We start from the raw sequence: 24,916 nt of genomic DNA, 5'->3' as shown, positions 1-24,916 counted from the left end.
CATAATTCTTATCGATACAACAAATAATAATTTGAATAATTTATTATTATTCTTCAATAAATTGTTAGTCCCTTGTCATGGATCATGACATTTAACTCGACTAGTGTAAAATACTTTATTTTAGCTGGAATTAAAATATAGGAAAAAATGTACATTCGCTGGATTTTATTTTCACTGAATCATTCCTTCAGCAAAAACTAGTTGCAAGCAACAATAAAGTATTTTACAGTATATTAAAGTTCAATGTTTTGATAATAGTGGAATGGTCATGGCAACTCATCTATTTTCAACCTTTTCACCGCCAGTTCCCTCTTTTCATTACAAAATGGTCCTGTTAATAGACTGCAATTTTCTTCAGAAGATTGGGACAAAAATAATCAATTTTCTTTAGTAAAAACTGAAAATTTACACAAATTTTGTCAGTTGACTCCAAAATTAGGGTTCATTTCCAGAAATATTGAAAAATATAAGAAAAAAGTACATAATAATTTAGGCGAGAAAGTCTGGTGGTAAAAAGGATAACATACATTTTTTTTAGCAGAACATGACACATTTTATGTTTTTAGCTTGTTCTGGGAGTGATGCTTCAAATATTTGCAAAGCGAAAATGGAACTTTCTGTAAAACTGAATCAATTGTTTAACATACTTAGTAAAGCTTTAGAATGTTTGTAAACATACGTAAACACCGATCATAAATAATGATTTTCAGCTATTATCATAAACGTATGCAATTTTGTATTACATTATCTTTGCTCATTTGATACCAGAAAAACATTGATATCACAATATATTAATGATGGAAAAAATGCAGAAATAATTTAATCCTTTATGAATTAATTTCAAGTTTTTAATGTGCTTTTATTTAAAATAATAAAATCTGTATACATATACATGATCAGGGATGGTATAATTTAAAATCAAATATATAATTATTCTTTGTTCGTTTCTTCAAACTGTTCATCAAACTGCTCTTTGGAAATCTGTAAACAAAAAACGGTTGAAAAAACCATGGTTAAATTTGTGTGCCAACAAGGTAGGTGTACTGTCGTATCATAAAGTCATACAAGTTGAGGTCCTCCGTCAAGGACTGTAAACCTGACACCAGACAAGACAGTGTAGTTTCTTGTGATGAGATCAATGCAAGCAGTCTTTATGATTGACTTGGTAAAACAGTATTAGAATAGAATAGAATAGAATAGAATAGAATAGAATAGAATAGAATAGAATAGAATAGAATAGAATAGAATAGAATAGAATAATGCTTTATTAATACTGTAAAGAAAGAGTTAGGTTTTCAGATTAATAAAGTAAATAATAAAAGTACATGAAATGTAAAAATTTCTCATGACAAAATAAAAATAGTCTTGTTTTTATTTAACTAAATATTTGCAGAGAGTGATAAGATGGTTTGTGTTTGGTGAATGTAGTACAAGTTTAAATTGTTCTTTTTTGTTTAAGTTTTCGTAATCACTGTTAATTTCTTTAAGAATATTATATATGTCATTTCTGTGTTCTGTGTACAGTTTACATTCTAGTAAATGATGTAATTCATCCTCTATTTCTTTACAGTGGGTGCATAATCTGTCTTTTATCAGTGTTTTGGGTTTTGTGTATCTGTTTCTATAGCTAGTTTGTGACTACTTGTTCTAAATTGTGCTAGTATTTTGATGTACCGGTAATGTCTGTTATCTATGTGTTTTATGTAATGTTCCATGTCTAGTGTGGTTTTGTATGTACTGTAAGTGTGCAGTTTTGCGTCGTCTCTTTTATTGTCATTGTTCCATGTGTTAGTGTAATATTCTCTGATTGAAATTATCAGTTCTTGTATTGTTATATTATCTATATTACATTTAGTGTATATTTTTAAGTTGTCTTCTAATGACTTCAACCATGACCCCAGGGTTATGTCACTATTATATGTCATATCACCATGAGAACCAAACAACACAACACAGTTTTAGAAGACCATGTATATAAATTGGACATCGATTTTCCCACAATCCAATGCGCTCTTCTAATGGAAATGAGGTTTGATCTAGGTGCGATAATTGGTTGGTAACGTCTCTGTTTGTACTTGTTGATCTGCGCTACAGTCAAAGTCGCCATCTTTGTTTATATGAGACCCATATATCTAGTGCATGCGTGGCGCGACGACTACCGCCCTTTAACTCCAAAGGTGGTTATCAACCGACTTTGTTTTCTCTTAAAAATTTCTAACTTTTAAACCAAGTATTAATGTCATCAATGATTTCAACTTAATCTTTGTAGTATTTAGCTTAGTTACTAATATTAGACAAATATAGACAAACTACTGTATACAATTTAGATATATGGTGGTTTTTAAAGCAAACTCCAATATAATTTCAATTTAAACTTTTCACCACAAAAATATTTCTGTTTATAGTCTGCACTTTCCTTCAAATAACCAAATTTTTTGAGTAAAAACTGAAAATTGTCTCAATTTTTTTCTGTTGGCTCCAAAATTAGGGTTCATTTCCAGAAATATTGAAGAATATAAGAAAAAATTGCAGAAAATTTTAGGTAAGAAAGTCTGGTGGTGAAAAGGTGCTTAGACCTAACTGTAATGTAAGTACAACTCTGCACTTTTGAAAATTTATCAATTTTTCACCACTTTTTGGTAAAAAATCTGATAAACGCAACAAACATGGGTGTAATTAGCATTACATAACAATGCAGATTTTTATTTTGACCATAGATGCATAGATGTCATTTAAGTAAGCATATGTGCTATAAATAGAGCAAATACTGTATATAAGCATAGGTTTATAGAAGATTAATTCTATGTACCAATATCTCTATCACAGTTGGGACCTGGACTATCATCAGTATTCTAATTAAGACATCACTCTGAGACGTTGATTTAATTCTAAAATAGGCATCATGAACACTTTCAATATTTTGTCGAACACAAATTTTTTGTATTTTAATGTTATAACAAAAGGTTCAATGCCCCACTGCCCAATATTACTGTTGAAAGTATTGTCAGGCTATGCACTATAAGTAAGGCAATGCACTGAAAGAAGGCCTGTGACAATAAAGGAAGGTTCTGCACTATAAAATGGGGTCTTTCACTATAAAAGGAAGGTCATGCAGTATAATTACTCACCTTGCCAGATTTTAGTTTCTTCATTAATCTTATATCTTTTGAGAGATCATTCAAGTCTTCGTCATCAAACTGAAAAGACGTAATGAAAAGATACATCAGTGCGGTTTTAGGCCATTGTACATGATTTTAATATATCCTCTCAAAACCATCACATCCTCTCAGTCTTTGGACACAACCCCCCCCCCCCCCCTCCCTCCAATAAATTTACCTGATGTTTTCTTTTTCTTTCTTTTTTTAATTTTCGTTCTTGTTTCTTCTTTTTTTTCTCTTTCTGTTTTGACCATGGTACAGATTGTTCCTGTGATGTGAAACAAAATTATGTCCTGAGGAAAGAATGTCACAGTAAACTAAATTTTCCCCAAAAATTTTATATATTTTTGAAAATTTTAAACTAAATGGACGTAATTCCCCAATTTCCATAGGTCTTGGTCAATTTGAAGAAAGAACATTTTTTTTTGTATATTTTTTTCTGTGCCAGGCACCATTTCAATACATGGAAGGCACTGCTGCGTGTGCACCAGTCTCAAAACGTAAAACTTCTAAGCCATTTGCGTCACAGGTGAATTCTTTGAGATGATCACAGCATTTTGTGAAAACCCAGCTTTAGTTTGCTGAAAAAACATACCATCATTTTCCGTTTGTTTTCTCTCTGTTTTTTCAACTCCGGTTGAGCTTTGATTCTTTCTTGTCGTTGTTTCTCTCTCCCTTTATCTCTGTTAAAAATAAACATAGTGAAACAATACAGACCTTGCCATGCTTTGCTTATCATTACAATTATTATTTAAATCTAATAACAATGTGTGAAATCTAGTATCCTATTGAAATTATTGTCCACACTAATTTCAGAAGACCAGTTATTATTAAGAAAATGTCATTAATACATGGAAGAAATTACAGTACCGGTATTAATTAAATCATTTACAATACTTTTACAGTAATAAATAATACTTCCTAAATATCTTTTTTTTTTCAAATTGTAGTCCTCTGTTTGATTCTCGATAATAACAAGAATTGTTATGCATATAGCAACAAAAACAAGAGAATTTACAATTCTGTAAAAAGAGGTATAAGCATTTGTTCAAAAATGCATCTGCACCCTTGTTATATTTTTTTCTTATAGATGTATAGGGTAAACTACTGTAAAACATGTTGAAAAAGTGACATGCAATTTTAGTGAACTGTGGTAAAATGACGTAATACCGAAATGTTGATTTAGCGAATCTCTCTTGTCATTGTTGATTTCCTGTTTTCACAATACTTGTCTGTCGCATGCCAAAACAAATGCACAGTTATCACCTCCATTAAGTCATTAGCGACATCTTGAATTAGCGAATCAGTTCTCGCTAAATTCGCTAAAAAGACATGCTCGCGAGAAAGACATGTTTTACAGTATATCACCAACAAGTGTTATTTACATAATATTCAAGCACTTTCGTTTGATTACAATAACAGAAAAGCATGTGATAGAATCCAAATGTTTGCACAGAGCGAAATATTCTGATGTTTGTTTACAGTTCTGTTAATTGCGGGACTCGCATGACTCGTGAACAGTTCTCATGATTTTAGACACGAATGCATGTTTCTACCAACATTTCTGGATTAGGAAAACCTTTAACATGATATTCCCTTACACACTTGAACTTGGCACTCCTTATTTTTACCATTGAATCTACAATACCATCCAAAACATTAATGACATACATTTAAATAAAAAGACTTACTGGTATTTAAGTAAATTGTAATCCATATCGACCGACTGAAATCCACTCACATTCTTACCCTTTAACTCAGGCATTTTGGGGAGCTTTAGAAGAGCAAACCCCCTAGCTAGCCTACCAAAATCAAGGTCTGAAACAAACAGGATACAAACAATTTTCAGGCACAGTATGCATGTGATTAAAATTTAATTTAAATATTACTGTGAACTAGAGTTTCCTTTGTGGAGACAAATTTTCAAGAAAAATTGAGAAACTTTGTTGCAGTTAAAGTTTCAGAGGAGTTATTTAGACAGTGTCACAGTGATATTGTGTCTTTGTAAATGCACACAAACATTTCCTAAGTAAAACCCATTGTACATAGTGAAACTTTTGTTGCCAACAAATGTTGCAGCGTGTTTGGCAACAACAGTTGCATCTTTTTGAAAAAAAAACCATTTGTTGTCAACTAGATTCAAAATTGCAGAATAAGATAGGTTTCTAAGGCTCAGTGCAGCGAGTATAGATGCCATTATTTGATTATGTCGCTGTGGAAGACGTAAAAAAATCATAAGATATGGTTTGTTAGTGGATTGACAGTCTTCTAGTGTAGTCTGCTTATATGGTCACATGACATCAGGCTATGTATTTGATTGGTCATTGTCAATCAACAACCTGCAACATGTTGCACAAAATAGAGCATGTATATTTCAATCAACTTGTTGCAAGATTGCATGGCACATTTGTTGGCTACAAAAATTGCCTATGTATATAAATATTTTGAACAAAAAGTAACAATATTTGTTTTAAAATGACTTGGTAAAAACGAATATTGTTGACACAACTGCAGAAACATCTGACAAAAATCAATACAATTGATGAATAGATAATTATTCACAGGAATGCAGAATATTGTTAATTCAAAAAAATTTGTAGCAATGCTCTCACCTTTGACCCTGAATATAAGTTTGCATTCATGTTTTGAGTAGAACTGTACAAAAGACACAAACGCTCGCGTGCCTTTCTCAAAAACTGCCCTGTGATGAGAAAAACAAATCAATGTCAATGACAAGTGGTCTGTGACTGTTAACATTAGTGCCAAATAATTATTTACACTCATGCAATAGACATGATACAAAGTGGAGCCAGTTCATTTGTGTAATTCCTTGTTTTATTCTGCGCATGACATTCATAATACATTTTTAGAACGAAAATGATGATCAGCCATCTTGAATCAGATTCTGAAACAGACGCATGTGAAAATGTGTTACATGTTGTATGTGTAAGGTTTGAACATTATCAGTCTAGCTATGTTAGCAATATGGCTTGATTGTTAAAAACAAAAATCAATCATTTTCAATTTAATTTGGTAGAAAAATGCTATGTATCAAGGATGTTTAATTGACAAGTTTGAATGAATGTCCATTCTGTAATGGCAGAAATGCTTGATTTTGGTGAAGATTTAGCACTAAAATGGTCATCATTCGGCCATCTTAAATTGGATCATGAAATAAATGCATGTGCTTATGTATGATATGATGTGCGATGTGTACATGAAGTTTGAATGAAATTAGCCCAGACATGTCTAAGATACAGGTGTGGATAGGCGCAGGGACAGACAGATGCATGCAGAGGTGAAATTATAAGTCCCTGTTTTCCAACTTAAGTTTTAATGGGGGACGAACAAAGTAAGATTGGAATAAAGAATATATGAAAATTAGTAAAAATACAAAAATCTTGTGGCAAATGTTCTACAGGGAAAATGTTGAGCGTTGATTTATAGTGGGACAATATATGGCAATTTTATTATAAAATCTGTGTTGTAATAATGGATGTACATTATAATAAGAAACCCAATACAAATTCAAGACACGCTAACAGTTGCTAGCAATTAGGCAAAAAATTGTCAAGGACATAGTTTCTGTATTTGACTGAATTGATGATAGTAACCAGGCATGTTTGAATGAAATTGCTGTGCTCTCGCTGTCGCTCGCAAATGTCGTAAATTACGAAATTTGGACGAGATTTACGAACAAAATAAATATCTATTAGTAGGATTTACGAACACATTTTGTACAAAATACCCTCGCAAATCGCCCTCATTTAATTGTCAAGACTCGACTGTGATCATCACGCGTGTTACGGTTTGAGTGATTGTCATTTTAAAGTTAAACAATGTCCCGTTACTTCTAAGATTGCAACAATTGTTACATGGTGATCGCGATCAACACGGAACTGCCATTGAATGTATTTTTCCACTCTAAAGTTATTTTGGTGTCATCGCACATGCGTAGTTTAGTCGACATGTGTTTCAAGATACCCCGCGACATTACTCTCAGTATGGAACGGTTTCATGTCGCCCTTATCAAACACGTGATTTGTTTATTTATTGAAAATGGAGACTACGTCAAAAAGGAGCAGACAACTGCTCGACGAGTATTTTTCACGACGAGATGGAGAAATCGCTAAATCGTGTTCAGAACCAGAAACATATGGGTGTCCTAACCCTGACAGCATCAAGAAACGGAAAGTTGATCGTACTGCAGCACGATTTCAGAAATAATGGAAGGTTAGCTGCAGTTCCGTAGCGCTTTGGTGCGACATACAATCTAATTTTGCCCTACCAATTTCATTCGGACGTCTTGTTTTTATTGTTGTTGTATGTCGAACATGGGCCGGCCAGTGTCTGCCACGTAAATAATGCGGTCGGCAACATAGGGCTATTATTCCACAGCTAATGGAAGGTGAGACAATGTTAGCGAATCGATCGAAAAATACTATAATTTGTGTAACATTCTTACTGGGCATTCTTAGCATTGAGATCGAGTTACAAGACCGAAAGTTACTTTAGTTACTTTTTCACTTTAATTCAGAAATTTCGATGAAAATAAATAGTCATTTTGTGTCGTCATAAACGTCAACATGCGGGTTTGCATGATGAGCACGGGAGATTACTTCATAATAATATTGATTGGCATAGGCTTAGTCTTTTCCACGAAACGAAACGAAACGAAACCCAAACCCTAACCCTAAATCGCATTTTTGTTTTCATTAGCCCAATAATATCTGAGAAAATTTCACACTGTGAAATACGGACGTGACGATGTTTGAGGTCGTTCAAAATCTAAGGTTAGGGTTAGGGTTTCGTTTCGTTTTATTTTGTTTCATTTCGTTTCGTGGAAAAGACTAAGCCATTGGCATAGAGTTTTTTCTGAGAAATTTCCCGTGAAAATTTATTCACAGACTTGTGTTCTAGGCAGTGAACTTTTGAATGATAACTATTTTCCCCACTGTTAACAATGTGAGCTTATCATGAATATGTTTAATTAATACTGAGTTATTCAAATAAAGGTTCTGGTGTCGACATTTTATATTTTGTTGTGATGTTTTGTTGTACCATCATAAATGGTACATTTTGTGGAGCAGACTGCCTAATTTGATGTCATGAAATTACACACAAAATTAGAGCTCAAGTTGCACCAGCAAGCACCATTTTCAGCATGCTGTTCTTGTTTTCGGCGGACAACAGATGGACACCTTCCTCTCCTTCTCTCATCCCCGTTGTGCTCGGTCGCGGGAAAATGCTCCGCAGTTTCCAGACAAAGTTTACTAATACTTTTTTTTCTTGATTAGTAAATTTACTATTACCTAGCAAATTCCAGAGAGAGCCCAGAATTGGTCTCGGTATCCCCAAGAAATGGTTGATGACATGATAAAATTACTGTGGCCAAGCGAATGCCAGTCAAAACATGTCTGATGAGGTTGGACTCAAGTTACTGTAATTCTAGCTACTGGATGATGACATGTTAGGCAAATAACAATCTATTAAAACTGACAATTAATAAAATGATAACTCACCTATCTTTCATTGACATTTTTTTTAATTTTTCTAAAACATCAACAACTTCTAAATCTTCCAAGGCATCGCATTTCTGAAGAGGAACCTGGGGAGTAATCGGATGAAATATTACACATACATAATATCAATAATATTGCTAGTAGTTTTGCAGTTACTTATAGCAAATATTGATGCAAGATGTTAAAAGAACAATCATCTCGATAACTAGCTTTGATGCATCGTCTTTGATAACAGCAGTCGGCAGCGGCACAACATCACAAAAAGCCCCTACACAAGTATCTATAGAAACATTGCAAATGACTTGTCACATACAGTCTGCAAAAACATGCGCTATTAGATGTAAAACTCACCCGCTGGTTAATAGCAATAAATTCTATGTATGTGTCTTCATTGGGAGTCAATAACACCAAAGCATTGCCAGCTTTACCAATTCTAGCAGTCCTGCCACAGCGATGCACAAATGCACTGAAACATACACAGACAGCAATAAAGAATTATATATACCGGTAGTTATTTCAAAATCAACACCAGCAATGGTTTCTTTATTTACTGTTCTATGATGCACTGTAACACCTATTTAAGGTAGAGATGCAGTTTATTTGGCTTGCTTTTTAATTGAGTAATTAGACAATGAAGATGGTATTATATATCCAACATGTTATATATTTTCTGAAAGCTTATTATACAAACTTTGTAAAACTTGTCTTTATTTTAAATATCCAGAATGCGTTTTTGATTTTGGGTCAAAAATATGCTTTTTTGGACAAAAGTGGTTTAAAAAAAATTAGCTTAAAAACTTCAAGTCCGTTTGTGGGTAAAATTACATCACTGGATACCTTGGTATACTACTAATTCAAATGCGTCCACTCATCTCTCTAACGGCTTTCAAAGTCGCACAGCATGACCTCAAAGTTCACTCTTTTCTATTTTTGCATAATTTATATATCCATGTTAATTGCGGACTTGTTATTTTTGTTCCACTCGCCGTAATAAACTGTCCGGACGCATTTTGAAGGGGGAACACCTTGTCAATAATGTGTGAAAATTTAGAGGCAAATGGTCAAAGCGTCTATCAGCTATTTTAATTTAAAACCCAAGAATTCACCAAAAATAGAAGACGAGAAAAAGGCTAATTTGCATATTTGCGCGTTAAACCGGGAATTACTGCTTTGTCATACTTTGTCATACTTTCTAGACTATTGAAATTGAAAGTTAACGTATAGACATAGACATTTTATGAAAAATCGTTGGAACAGAACAACTGCTCTTGAATATATAAATCAGAAACACGTCATTCATACCAGTGTTTTGATGGGGTCGGTAAAAACACGTGGCAATGCCCAGTAAATATGACGTCATCTCATGAATTATTAAACAGGGGGCGGTCCCAGGAAGGTGACCTTTTATCACGATCAAAACATCATGGCTTCTCTTCGGTGTATTTTCAATAAAAAATCTACGAGTATTTCAGAGCCTATGGTTTACCGTGAAGAGTACAAAGTGGGATATTAAATTATTTATCCTTGATGATTTTTATGTAGTATTGAGAACCAACTCCAGGAAGCGAACGCACAATAATGAATAATCGCGTAATCCTAGAATCGAAACGCGAGGCACAGAAGTTTTGTTTATCGTTTCCAATCCCATTTTCCCCACTGCAACATATTTGTTAAAAGAAATATTTGAATTCTGTTCGTTTTTAAGGAGGCATTTTTTTATTTTTTCCGATTTTGGCAACGCCTTATTCAGGGATTTTCTAAGACAGTCGCAGACAATCAGCGCACGGATGTACGTACAAAACATGCTGTTGTACTACCGGCGACGGTCGCCTGCAAGAAGAGAGCTCCAGCTCCTAACGTAAAAGTTTTAAAATTTCGACCGGTTTTAAATAATTAGTGTTGGAAATCTGACATGTTTTAAGAGTGCAAAATTAAGGTGCATTTTCGAGCGGTCGAAATTTTTCTGAATAGAAATCGGCAAATGAAAAAAATTGGAGTGCTAAACAGTGTGCTTCGTTAGTTTAAAAAAATGGAATGTCCGTCAAATTGACGTAAACTTCCCCATTTTTCACGGAAAAAGCAAAGGTCGTGGCCGAGTTGCAGGCTAAAAAACTCAAAAATCAAAACAAAATCATCAATCAGTAAGTATTATGACAAGGAAAACAAAACATCAGACGCGGAGAAGCGGTCAGCGCATCAAAAGAGTTGTTACCGTAATGTATCAAGTTACCTTTTCATTGAAATTATTTGGTTGTTTTCAATTAATTTTAGCGTACCTCTGCAATTTATTTTAGCATTGTCAGTTGTTTGCTTCATTGAATTAAACGGAGTTCGTCCGGTTGCAAACAAAGCTGTCTCGCACCACCTAGCAAAACTTGCGAATGATCGAAGTACAGGTACCCATTGGACAAAAGATACACAAAAGTTTGTATCTCCCCGACCCAGTGCAATATATCCGGTTAGAATCAAAGCTCACGTGTCCCTTATTTGAGGGACCAGATTCTGCCGTAAATTCGGGATGGGATTTCGAAAAAAAATAAAATGGGACTTTTAAGGTGTATTTTGGCGTCATTTTCGAACATTTCAATCATTCCTGATGCCTAAAATAGAGTATCAGTTTTACCGTAGTCATTGACGCCTATTCAAGAGTATGATGTTTATTGTGACTAGCGTGAATGGGTAAGCTTCGTTTCGACAATGAGCTGTTATCACTGTAAACAATGTTAAATTATTCCTCACATGCTCAGTTTATTTTTTGAGAACAATTATTTAAAAATAAAATCTCTCAGTCAATCAGAAACTCGGATTCATGCCTTCAGGGAAAGTCATTTTTGGACGCTCACATCGATTTTGTTTTTCGTTCGGTGGGCTGATGCCTTCAGTGTAGCTTTTGCCTCTTCCGACATAGAAATCATTTGAATCTTCTTTCTACCTCTCTTTCTTTTCACACCACGCATAATGTAATGATAAAAATTAGGAAAAAACGCTGAGGAAATATAATGTTTGGTTTGCTAGCGAGCGAGAACTGATTTGAGAATAATTGCACATGCGCGTGAATTGAATGAACTATGACCCGTACAATCTCGATTTGCATATTGTCAATCAAAGGTCCGGTTATTTGGTTACTCATGCAAATTAGGCAATTGGACATAAACATTGCCACGTGTGAGTGTTTTTTTATTTTTAACCAGAAAATAAACAGCAATTTTAACGGTGTTCCAATAAGAATTCATTGGTCAAATTTTCACAGAATGTTCTTTAGATAAAAATCTATATAAAAAACGAAAAAAACTATTTTTGATTGAAATTCACAAATAAACTGCATCTCTACCTTAATACATCGTCAGCAGATGATATTGTACTGTATTCAATTCAACCATTTAATAATGTTTTCATCAGGTGGTGTGTTAATGCTGAAGTTCTAGATTCACTTCATCAATCACATGACAAATCATGGCTTACATAAAGTTATTATTTACTAATAAAATAATTTTTGGAGTAAAATAGGAGCTTTCCTTCAAAGCAAATTGTGAGTAGGGCTGATGCTGACAGAACCTACCCATGTTTTTAATCTTCCCATGATAGATAATTTGTGGCGAGTGCAATTTAATGATGGATATTTCTAAACATATTAAGGCTCTTCCGGAATATGAAATAATTCACTATGATAAAATATCTATAGCATCAACATTTAATCTTGGGGTCATGCATTATCTTCTTGATCGAAGAGTTTACATACATGAAATTTCTGCAATTCACTGATTATTAATTTAAGCCTAATACTAGTAGTAGCCTGATGCTTGCAAGAATTTGATGCAACATCCTAGGCAGTACCGTAATTTGATGAGAACACAGATCTAACAACAACATAAAGCACCCTATAGTTTGAATTCCTTCCAATGAACCAGCATAATGACACAGTGTCTGTGATTACCCACAATCCTTTGTGGTTTGTACTAACATTGGGTTGTACTAATATTGGGTTGGTGAAAGTTTCAAAAATGTCCAAATTATACAGCCAACTGTGGATAAGCTAAGTGCATTCTGAAAATGATCATTTTTTAAAAAATGTTTTTATTTTATTCTTTACTTCAATATAGTTTGATGCAGTAGTGTAAGCCAAACTTAATATATAACCATATTAAATACTAATATTTCTATAACTAAGAAAATTCCCAGCATCTAGTTGTAGCTCTGAATGAAAGAAATATGCATATTAGCCACCAGGTGATTAGGACAAGTACTTATATCAGAGATTATATTGTCCTAAGATTGACAGTACTTTTAGCACCTCTATCAATTGTTTTACACTAGAAGGTAAATTTCACTTTGTGATCACACATTGCAAAACAAACTGTTACAGAAGACTCTTTTGGAATTTAATAGGATTCAAAATAGGAAAAAATTTCAGAGAGATAAGAGTCATAAAATCATAAAGAATTCTGGGTAGTTTATAGTGTTGTAAATGGTGTGCTGACAGAATGCAAGCCTGTCATATAGCAGGAAAGAGAATGAGTATACTCACGTGGCTGACGTCGGCGGGTCATACTGTATCACCCATTCAACATCCAATATATCAATACCCCTGGCCATGACATCTGTACACACCATGACACCACTGTAATGTCAAAAATAAAAATGTCTTTCATGGAGATTCATCAGCTGTAATAATTATATACAATGTAGGTTTTGATAAAACCAGGAACCAGGTGTAGTGATGGGAAATGAATCACATTAGCATAATGTCTGGACAGAGTATGGGCTTTATGTGCAATAAGAACAATTATTACATATGTACTGCAGTTTATTTTGATTCGTCCATGAAATCAAAATCGGTATTTCCACAACCCATATGCAAATGAGGTCTGAGAGCAAACAAAGTAGTCCCTTCAGGAGTACAGTTTTTCGAAATAAACAATATTTAGAAGTATGATATTTTCCCCTTGGGGTACATGAATATACTTGCCGAGTGAAATGAAATTTGAACAACAATAATGATACTTTTAGGCAGTCACTTATTTTGGCCCAAACTAATTTGCATATCACCCATGCAATAATGTTTTCGGTATTTTCACGGTCGATATGCAAATGAACATGGTATTTTCATTGGCTACCGAACTATTTTTATTTTGTAAACACATTTTCGTCTGCTATTTTTATCCAGTTCAAATCGTTCAACAGCATTTTTGGCATGTCAGGTGTACATCACATGGAATACTACGATTGGGAGAACTTAATGTATATTGATCACCTGGAAACTGAGTTTTATAAACCTTGAAGGGCTCTCAGAAGATCCACCCGCAGTAAAATCAGCGATTACTATGCAGCCGCAACCATCAGCATCGAGATACCAGGATTCTGCTGGCGACGTTGCGGCGTTACTCAGTTCCAAATAAAAATTACCAACGCCAAAAGAGCAACATTTTAACCGGTAATCAAGACTCAGTCAATCCACGACCAGCAAGCAACATCACACACGAAGTTGTAGCGTGCAGCTCAGCGACAACCGCTGTCGACGAAAGTCATCCCGTCAGTGGAGTACCGCAGTTGCACGGCATGTTTGCGGAACTTTTAACTTCAACATAAACTGTGTATCATAGTCGTCCAGTTCAAGTTCTGGTTCTGTCGTGTTCCCAACTAAACGTCAACGAGTTATTTATTCGGACAGTGACTCAGATTAGACGTCTGATTATTTTAATTTCATACAAACAGTGACACGCGTTCTCCGGGCGCGTTCTACACTGACACGCGCTGCTAGGGCGTAACACTTATATTGGAACATATTAATGGGCAATGGGGTTCTTCGACCTAAATTCCATCCTGGTTTGCACGTTCTTTCTTTAATACGAAATAATCAAGTATGGAACATATGTAATAATAACAGAACCCCACACCCTCCCCGTGGCTTTCGTTGCGTATGAAAGTTATTTTCACTCGAGATGCGGTGTATTCTGCTGTACTTTCACTCGCTTCGCTCGTGAAAGTACGGCCGCAGGATACACCGCATCACTCGTGAAAATAACTTCCATACGCAACGAAAGCCACAGGGAGGGTGTGGGGTTCTGTCATATGATATTTACATCCATCATGTCAGCTCGTTGTTAGGCGAGTAGGCATGTTTAGGCATGTATATCCTGCCTGGAATGTACCAGCTGCCTAGGTATTGTTTATATGAACATAGAATGTACAACCTAACCTTTGTTTCAGCTGCCTAGGTACTGTTCAAACTATTAAAATGTCAACAAAATTTAAATTCAAAAAAAATATTTTTTAATTTGCTTACAACAATTTCTTTTAATAAATGGAAATGTACTATATTTGTATTGTAAGTTGATGTACCTGTCCAATTTCCTAAAACTGTCAAAGATTTTGTGTCGTCTTGCCTTCATCTTTCCATGCAAACTAAGCAGTGTCATGGGTTTCAGTAAATCTGCAAGTCCACATGAAAAATATTCCACACTGGCACACGTACTGAAGAAGACTATGTGTTTACTGGTCTGTAATGTATAAACGTATAATGTCTGTATAAAAACATGTAAGACCCTAATAAATAATATATGATATCAGTAGGAAGTGATGTCATAAATCAACAGAAAGTGATGTCATAAATCAACAGGAAGTGATGTCATAAATAAACAGGAAATGATGTCATAGATTTACAGGAAGTGAAATAATGCTGTAAAACATGCTGAAATAGCCACATGATATTTAGCAAATTTAACCCAATGCATGAATTAACAGAATCTTAATTTAGCTACAGTATATCCAGCAAAAAAGCAATTATTGTAAAAACAATATACCTTATGTTTCCTTAAAAATGCCACTAATAAATTAAACTTTTCATCAGTTTCACATATCTGTAAAACACAAAAATATTGTTTGTTATATCAGGGGTAATATAAAACTGAGTTGGTTAGATAAGATACAATAATTTAAAATAAATTATGTTTATTAATCAACTCAATGCATATAATTATATATTGTATAATTATACATTATAATGCAATTATAATGTGCTGAATTTAAATTGTTTTTGTATTTGCTATCATTATGTGATACAGGTTTACAGAGTAACTTGCACTAATTACATTCAGACGGCTAGGAATAAACCTTAGCTCCAGCTGCCTAGGTGCTGTTTATATATGCATTGCATGTATATCCTAACTGTCTAGGATGTTGCAGCTGCCTAGGTGCTGTTTATATGTACATAACATACATATCTTAAGATCCTGTCATAAGTGTATTAATTGTTATAACAAATATACAGCTTTAAAGATTCTTACCCAGTAGTAATTTTTTAATAAAAATGGTGTTCTTTGTGTAACCTATCAAAGAAAATAGAGAAAATTATGACATCTACTGATTTCATGAATATGAATATGAGTATGGTCATAGGTCACCTTACTTCTTATTCATAAATGGTCGCCAAGATCTTGTTGAGAATGAGAGAACCATGTGACTTGTTTTGTCCCCCATTCCAAACAGTCTCTATTGCCAACACATCCACTGTTCCCCTGACCATGATAATTGGACCAGAGATGCAATGGCGAATGGAACATTATTTAGAAGACAAAAACAAGTCACATCGCTCTAAGCAAGATCTCTGCAACCATTTGGGAATAAAATCTATTTGCACAGATCATGTTAATAGCACATGGTACAACAGTTGTCAACATCAACATTGATAGGTTTCAGATGCATGTTTTCAGATTGGGCAGAGTGTAAGCTGTTCGAAACGATACCTGCGGGAAGTGAGTTTTCAAGATTCTTCATGCAACTACCAATTACGAATATGCTCCGTTAATAATATTCATTAAAATAATTGTGAATGAGATGCATACTGGATATAGCTACAACACTCGCACAATATCTTGCATTAATTTCGAGATAACAATTTTTGATACAATAATTTGAAAGTTAGTCTGCTGCCAATCAGTACGTATTGTTTACATTGCATATGATTTATCACTAAAGACAACTTTAATTTGTTTTTTCACAAAATAAAAACCTAAATAATTTTTTTCGAATTTTTTCAAATAAATTTATTCAAGAAGATTGTTCACAAAGTTGCCCTAAAATTTGGGGAAAATGTGATAGACTCAAAGAATTGCATTACCTGTGATTTTGTTTGTTTCTCTTTTACAGTGATTCTAACTGGGTTTCTCAGCCCAGCACGGATCAGTTTCTCAACTTCGTCAGTCTGTGTTGCCGAAAATAAACCAGTCCGTCTTTGTTTTGGCATATAACTTAATATTTCATTAATACTGAAACAGAAACATTTTGACTGTGAAATCTACAATCAAAAGGCGGTGACCGAGTGCATTCAAACCTTGTATAAATAAAAAATACATTTCACCCATATTCGTATACGTTGCTATGTGTAGTATGGGACACACACAGCATAGAAGATCTACACTTTTTAATAGAAATTAACTATTGCACCTCTCAGAGAATAAAGCTACAATCAAATGAAATGAAAACGTGAACTGAGAATCAGCATATGTACGCAAAACTCTAGTAATATTACTTGAGAGTTCCATATAAAGTATTGCTATCAGAATTCTCCACAATCTAATATAGCCAATGAGAGGTCGAATTTGCATGAATTTGCATATTAAGTTGTCTATAATATTCTATTATTTATCTGCAAGGATATTTCACGTCACAAACTGTATACAAATTTAATTGATATGTTAAACAGATGAATATTATAATTTGCAGTCTTGAAATGTTACGCAATGCTCAGTTCAATGTCCATGATTTAGATGTTCTCAAAAGAATTTGTAATCATGAAATGCACATGAATGGAAACCCATATGTTCGATCCACAAGGAAAAAGTAAATGAAATAATTGCTTTATATTCAACGAAGGGAATATACAAAGTGATTTGTCAAAATAAAATAAACCATAAAAAACAGTTGTATATTTGGCATCAGTACTCAACTGTGCTGATTATACAATGGTCAGCTTCGGTATGGTACATTTTGTAAAGCTGAGTTGTATTATTAATTAACTGAAACATTTGAAAGTTTTTAATTTATGTCAAAAAATAAGCCATCAACCGAATTTATTAGCTATGGCCTTCACAACTTATACGGTATCAGTCTCAGAAACCTGACAACTAAAACTCTTCAGTGCAGTTCAAATCCTGCCTCGGAACAAGCTCAATTCAAATAAATAATCCAGAAGTATGAAATGCTCCAGTCTCAAAGTTCATTTGAAACACAATAGTATTAAACAAATGTTAAAAGTAACTTACTGTAAAATACTTTATTTTAGCTGGAATCAATTTTCGCTAAAACGACTTTTTTTGTGTTTTGTATGAAAATTATTTTCACTTATTGAAAATATGGTAAAAATGTATATTCCTGCATCAAAAATAGTGAAAATGAAGTATATTATTGTTCTTAAGTTAGAAGAAAGGGACCTAAAGGTATTCTAAAAAAATTTTTAAGAGGCAGATGTTCATTGCAAACTTTTCTGAGAAGAATGCTTCACATCAAATTTTGATTAATTTAAAGATATCTTGCAAATATATATCGGTAATAATTATTGCATTTAATACATGGCATATGCTACTCCATGGGTCAAAAGCTACGATTGAAATATATCCCATAATACAACACTGTGTCTATTATAGATGCATACCTGTTTTCAAATCCTAAGTCTAGTAGTTTGTCTGCTTCATCCAACACCAATACTTCCAAAGTTCGTACATAAGATGCCAAATCTATACCATCCTGCTTTCGATGGAATAAATCTACCAACCGACCGGGAGTTGCGGTTATTATATTACCACTGCAACAAAATAAAACAGGGTTCATAAGTAAAAGCTCATTTACTAACTGTCACACTGAACTACTGAGTCTTTTCATAATGTCCATGTTTTACACTTGGCTCTTGAGGATTATCCCTGGACTAAGACTCATAATGACAATAGTTCACAATGGACTAAAGAACCTTTTCAAATTGACAATGTTTCACACTAGGCTAAAGGGTCTTTTCAAATTGTCAATGTTTCACAATGAACTAAAGGTTCTTTTTAAATTGTCAATGTTCTATTGCACTAAATAGGCCATCAACTGAAAGACTTGTGAAAGTGATTACTGCAAGAATACAAGGCATAATTATACACCCTTTATATAAAATATGTTTTTGAAATTCAGTTCCTCGCCCTCTTGTCTATTATCGCCGATTTGTTGCTGGAGTAATTTATATCGTAAATTTTGGTTCCCTGAGCATCTCTAATAAATAACCTATCTAACCGCTGGACTGAATTAATGATATTATCAAAAATTTAGAGAAGATTTGGCAAAATCGGTCGTTTTTGGCATCTACGTATTTTTGCTCCGTAGCGCAAGGGCGATAAGACTTGATTTTCAAGGACACAGGTAGTTTGGATCAGACAGTTTCTTTTGTTCCAAGTTCGTTGTGAGTCTAGAAACATAACAATATTGTTTTTTAGGGAATATAGAGTAAGTTCTGTTTCGGGCAATTTTACCAATTTCTTACTGGAGCATCCCCTGTATAAATAGTCCTCTACTCTCCAAAAATTGACAATGGTACTAGCCTAGAATGGACTTCTTGTTCAGCGCGTATGATTGTAGCACTGTTTACGCCACTGTACAAGAATACGCACACTCGCGAATTTGACAACATTCACTTGAGCGTTTTAGGATAGTGGGAATAGAAGCAAATAGATGGAAATACCAGTTACATCACTCGTGAAGATTGATGATTCGATTGCTGGCCGGGATATATGTATTTAGTGTTTATTTCTATGCAATATGACTACACTTGCGATTCTTAATTTCGATGTGTAAAATCATATCGCTGCTGTGGACGGCGACAGCTGACAGATTGTTTTGGTTCTGCGGCTCTCTTGGCATGGGCAACTGATTTTTATGTTTCTTTTTTCAATATTCTGATGTTTACTTGGTTGTATTTTATATATACCAGTCAGACACTGACAACAAGTAAAAGAAGAACGGAGAACGCGTCATTGTACAACATTAATGAACGAAATTTACATTACGATCTCGTGCTTCCGAATAATCCAATATTTATGCTGGAGAACAAAGTATACAAGTACTGTCTATGATATACTGCTCAGTGGAAATAATATATCTATTTTACCGTTGTTACAACACAAAACAAATAACTAACAACAATCGACAAAACGAAAAACTGCTGAGTACACTACACAGTCACTGTAGCCACACCAGTAAGAAAAAGATACTGTGGAACTCATTGCAAATGTAAATACAAAATAAATGTCAGTTTGCAGCCTCCATGGACAAGTTCACAACCTCTAATATTGCAAAACTGTCAGTTGTGAACTGAACTTTAAATCTCATCAGGATTTCCACATGAAGTTACACAGATAAAAAAAAGCGCAATATTAAGACAAGGAAAAATAATGCTTTTTTGTCAAGGCTATATATTAAATTCTCTTATTCTGGGGTATTTTTGTACATGTATGAATTAAAATTATCAAAACTGTAAAGATAAACAAAATTATCGAGTGATTTTGGATTTGTTGGAAAAGTAGCCGAAATGCTGTGACATTGTCTATTTGGTGGTGGGAATTACCAAGCCAGTTTATAAAATAGTGAACAAACATGTTCATAAATATTACTGACCGTGAAAGACGCCTATCGCGAAGTGTCTTGTTTGAAACATGAAAAATAATACTGTCAAGAAACAAGCTGCTCTCTGATTGGTCTGAATGTAAGGTGTTAAGGTTTGGTAGCCAATCAGGCAGAATCTTGTAAGCAGCTTTGTATTGACTCAAATTGTGAATGAACCCAAGCCATTAGCAAATACTCTACTGTTAATCATGAGTACCTGGGCAAAATATTAAATAAATATTTTGTAGCGTGTGATACCCACATGCATTTTTGACCAAAAAACAGTAATACATTCATTTAATTTGAATGTTTTCTGTGTATCGCCCATAACATACAAATCATTAACATAATGTCCCTAGACACATTCTGTATTCTGTCTGTATCTCAGGTGTACAACCATATAATATGTAATGCACTCACCCTATATCTAAGAATTTATTGACATCTATTATTGGATTTGTTCCTCCTATCAACAACAATGTCTTCAATTTGGGAATCCGTTTAACAAATTCTGATAATACTTCATCTATTTGTAGAGCTAGCTCCCTTGTAGGTGTGATGATTATAGCACCGATCTGTAAAATAATTTAGTCAGGGAATCAAGTGTAAAAAAAGGTAAAGACAACTCAAATACTAAAATTTGCTTTAATTCTTGGTACATTTGAATAAAGACGTATTAAAGTGACTTTGTCACTCTGCTCCACACATTGCATCATGGGAAACCGTTGACATAGAAGTGTTTGATCAGGTAAACATACAGTTGAGATTTATTAAACAACTACCGGGTAAATCATACATAGTGAATCTTTAATAATTTGTTTTGAAGATTTTTTTCCTTTTAAATATTGATGTAAAAAAATAAAACACAAAGTAGGAAATATCTAACCTCTCTTTTTTTAAGCCTTTCTGTTCTTTTTAGTAACAACTCCAATACAGGTATGAGAAATGCCAAGGTTTTACCACTTCCTGTTACCTAGACGATAGAGAAAAAAAAGATACTTTCTGCATACAATTAATTTTTACCGTAATCACACATGTGCCAAAAGCCTACTGTAGAATACTTTATTTTCGCTTGGAATTTATTTTCGCTATTTTCGCTGAAGGGATGATTCCGTGAAAATAAAATCTAGTGAATATACTTTTTTTCTTATATTTCACATTAAATTCATCAAAAATCAGTAAAAATAAGTTCCATACAAAACGCCCAAAAAGCCTTTTCAGCAAAAATTAATTCCAGCGAAAATAAAGTATTTCACAGTATTTGAAGGCCAGCTTTATAGTTAACAAGATAAGCCGGTGTCACGCTGATTTAGTTTAAGCCGCCATAAAGAGGCAAGTCTTGACCAGCACCCTGAAACAGCTTTATGTATGTCCTCAATTTTAGCCTCACTCTGGAGTTCCGTTCACTGCAAATATTTTAAAGTAACAAGGCGGCTGATAGCAAAGCCGACTCAGTTTAGTTGTACACAGGTCCAATTAAAACCACTGATAACGATTGTTACAAAGTTAGTCCCCTGTGGCACACATGTGAACATAGTATTATCGATTATCACATAAAAAAAAAAATTAATTAGCATCTTATCGTGTGCATCAGTGTTTTTTGCAATTTTATGCAAAATTAAAGTGGGAGGGTCGTCACCTGCAACGATAACAACACGGTAAAAATGCAAAGGCTCATGGGTAAATGACACGCTATGGCCATCGGACACATGTGCACGTGACGACTTCTCCGCTTTAAATACATCAAAAGAATACATCAAAGGCAATTACATGTACCTTGATGCTCAAGAAGCTTGAATTGGTGACTTGAAAAAATGAAGATTTTCTCCATGCTACTCCAATTCACTATTGCAATTTTATCAAATTTAGTCAAATAATTGCCTATTTAACTTGTAGCCCTGAAAACCTACTTTTTAGTCGTAATACTAAGCCACTGTCACCTTGCCCAAAACAAAACTGCATAATTGTTTCTTCCTTTTTTTTCAAAAATGTTGAAGAGAAACTTACTGCTTCAACGGCTACATCCTTGTTTCCCATAAAAGCTGGTATACAAGCAGCCTGTAAATAGAAGAATGATGTAACAAAGGAAATCATCACAGGCACAAACAAGAACAGACCCAGAATTTATACTTATACAGTACTAACAGAATCAATAATTTCCTAATGAAGTCTTCAATCTCAACAGTGGCTAACTTTTACATAGATGGTACATTTATATGAGGAACAGCAAATGTTATTTTTTGTTATGAATCTCAAGTGACTGTAATAGGAATTTCTCTGATATATCTGGAGGGCTCTGCTACAATGTCTGGCTATGCTGTGTGATGTTCATGTAGATCAGCATGGACAGGTTTCACATACTTTGTATGTAATATGCATGGTTATTAAGGATCAATTTTTGGGGGATGCCCAATGGTCGAGGGGAAAATGTGTCCTGACATGAAGCAAGGCGATTAGGTGATGCATGTGAACTCCGGTTTGAATCATCCATGTTGTTTACATGATTTGAGGCAGTATTTACCATTTTGTTTATTTGGTGTAATTTGGTAATTTATCATATTTTCTATATCAGAGGCTACTATGAGTTTATAAGATTATATCTCAGTACTGGTATATACATATGTTCTCCTTATATAAAATAGTTTACAGGCTTTGTTGAATGGTTATGTCAGTTTGAATACAGTCGGCCGGATTCTAACTTAGTCAGATAAAAATAGTCAAACTCGGGTAGTTGTAAGCGTGAAGTGGTGACAAAAAGACTATATGCCCAGCAATGCTACTGTTCTCTGACATGCTAATGATTTAAAAATATCCTGTGACTCTTGTCGATTTCAGTGACGCAAGTTCACAAAAAGACACAGACATTACATCGGAAACACAGACATTGGATTGGCGACAGTCTGGCTCTGCTATGTAAAAACAACACGAATAATGCTAGTCGCCCATGTATCGTACAGTATTTATTTTTTACCATGAGTACAGCACTGCTGCATCACTGAAATCAACAACATCATTCAGTATTTGTTTTACTTTGATATGACTGAAATCAACAACACTTGTAGGCCATTAACACAAACAAAAACTGGCTGACTTCAACCGCTGCCCGAGTTCGGCGGACCTGTCAGTTGTATTTTTAGTAAATCAATAAACTACTTGGCTGAGATCATTCACCAGGTATTTACTGCCACATACATTGTATTACTTGGAAGACTTTAGGCGATAAAAGCTGGGGGTATAAACTGTACCATTGCAAATGAATAGCGTAAATCTCAAAATGATTTTCACTAGAACGATCGAAAACGACTACAAGTTAAGTTTTACGAGGCTAAGACGCACTGCAGCACCTACCTGAACAGGCGTCATATATTTGAATTTCAGATCTGTCAGCGTATCAGTCACATGAGCACTAAGTTTTACTGGAAGCTCGGTCCATGTTTTTTCACTGGACGCCGCCATGTTGAGTATGAAGTAAATACCAATACTACGTTGAGGGCGCACGTATGAAGTAAATACCAATACTACGTCGAGGGCGCACGTATGAAGTAAATACCAATACTACTTTGAGGGCGCACGTATCAGTTATCTAATCGGTTTGGAGTCAAATGCGAATTATTGCTGGGTACATGCGGATGAAAATGCAGTTTTGCTACTATTTAACAAACTAGATGACTGATTTGCAAAAAGTTTGGCACGCACGCTTGGGAAGAATGGTTTTGGTGTGCACGTTACGAGTTGGGGGAGATTGTTTTAAAGAGGTACGAACATTTCTTAAGCATTTTTGTAAACACAGAAATGAAAGTTGTATGAATTCACCATTTATTGTCATTTTGTTTACTCAGTCTCAGATATGTATGATTGTTCTTCTTTCTTTTGTTTGCTCTTGTTGCAGTTCTAAAGGCTTAATAAATATTATTATTATCCAAGAAGAGGAGAGGAACGTGCGTAAATGAACATATCGTGGCTTATTAATGTACGCAATCAACGCAGTAAGTCACATAATGACCTATTTATTTAACATGAGGATTTATATGCTAAGATGTAATTAAATTACAAATCACGATTATAAACTTGTGCTCCCTGTAAAAATGGAACAATTCCACAATCCCAAGGTAAGTTGAGGAAACCGCCAGAATTGAAATGATAAACTTCCATTCAGTAGTTATACAGGCACAAGGGCTTGCCAACTAGCGGTGAATCTCCTAGTACGAGCAGGAGGTGAGAGAAGTGAGGGCTCTTCTCAGCCGCAATGACGTCACAGCTAAAGATTATGATAGAAATAGTGTGTGTACCTTAAAGTGTGTCAAATAATGAAGGTTGGAGTGTATAGAAACATCAGAAAAGTTACGTCACTGTCTTTTCTAGTACGATGGTGGGTACAAAACTATCTATTGCAACTGACACTTATATGACAGATATGATACAAACTGGAACTACATTTCTGTGTTGAATTAGATTGGTCAATGGCTCTTGGAACATCATCCTTTAAAACCATCATCGATCCGCAATGTTAAAGGGCGGTAGTCGTTACGCCACTCATGCGTGAGATATATGGTCTCATATAAACAAAGATGGCGACTTTGAATGTAGCGCAGATCAACGAGTACA

General features: G+C 34.4%; 1 protein-coding gene across 1 annotated transcript; it reads right to left on the bottom strand.

Annotated features, from left to right (window-relative positions):
• Positions 1 to 834: 834 nt before the first annotated feature.
• On the bottom strand, positions 835 to 23,776 carry LOC100378031 (ATP-dependent RNA helicase DDX55-like). The gene is made up of 18 exons (XM_085508672.1): positions 23,660 to 23,776; positions 22,319 to 22,369; positions 21,198 to 21,284; positions 20,732 to 20,886; positions 18,330 to 18,479; positions 16,797 to 16,944; positions 15,964 to 16,005; positions 15,481 to 15,537; positions 15,020 to 15,177; positions 13,206 to 13,298; positions 9,032 to 9,146; positions 8,681 to 8,766; positions 5,771 to 5,859; positions 4,850 to 4,976; positions 3,754 to 3,841; positions 3,337 to 3,426; positions 3,129 to 3,197; positions 835 to 981 (listed from the first exon to the last, which is right to left on the bottom strand). Exons 1-18 carry the CDS (start codon positions 23,765 to 23,767, stop codon positions 931 to 933), a joined length of 1,764 nt encoding a protein of 587 aa, XP_085364798.1. The 5' UTR covers positions 23,768 to 23,776; the 3' UTR covers positions 835 to 930.
• Positions 23,777 to 24,916: the final 1,140 nt, after the last annotated feature.

Source organism: Saccoglossus kowalevskii, chromosome 15 (assembly GCF_978046115.1).
Source record: "Saccoglossus kowalevskii chromosome 15, keSacKowa6.1, whole genome shotgun sequence".
Lineage (NCBI taxonomy): Eukaryota > Metazoa > Hemichordata > Enteropneusta > Harrimaniidae > Saccoglossus > Saccoglossus kowalevskii.
The sequence above is the reverse complement of the archived record's forward strand: the minus strand, read 5'-3'. Positions and strand labels throughout refer to the sequence as shown.

Bases quoted from the DNA above. Each gene is read 5' to 3' on its own strand.
- LOC100378031 (XM_085508672.1), bottom strand. From the start codon at position 23,767: ATGGCGGCGTCCAGTGAAAAAACATGGACCGAGCTTCCAGTAAAACTT. The intron at 8,767-9,031 runs GTGAGTTTTACA...ATTACTCCCCAG, and splicing joins TTATTGCTATTAACCAGCGG to GTTCCTCTTCAGAAATGCGA. The intron at 3,427-3,753 runs GTATGTTTTTTC...TTCACATCACAG, and splicing joins AAAACAAACGGAAAATGATG to GAACAATCTGTACCATGGTC.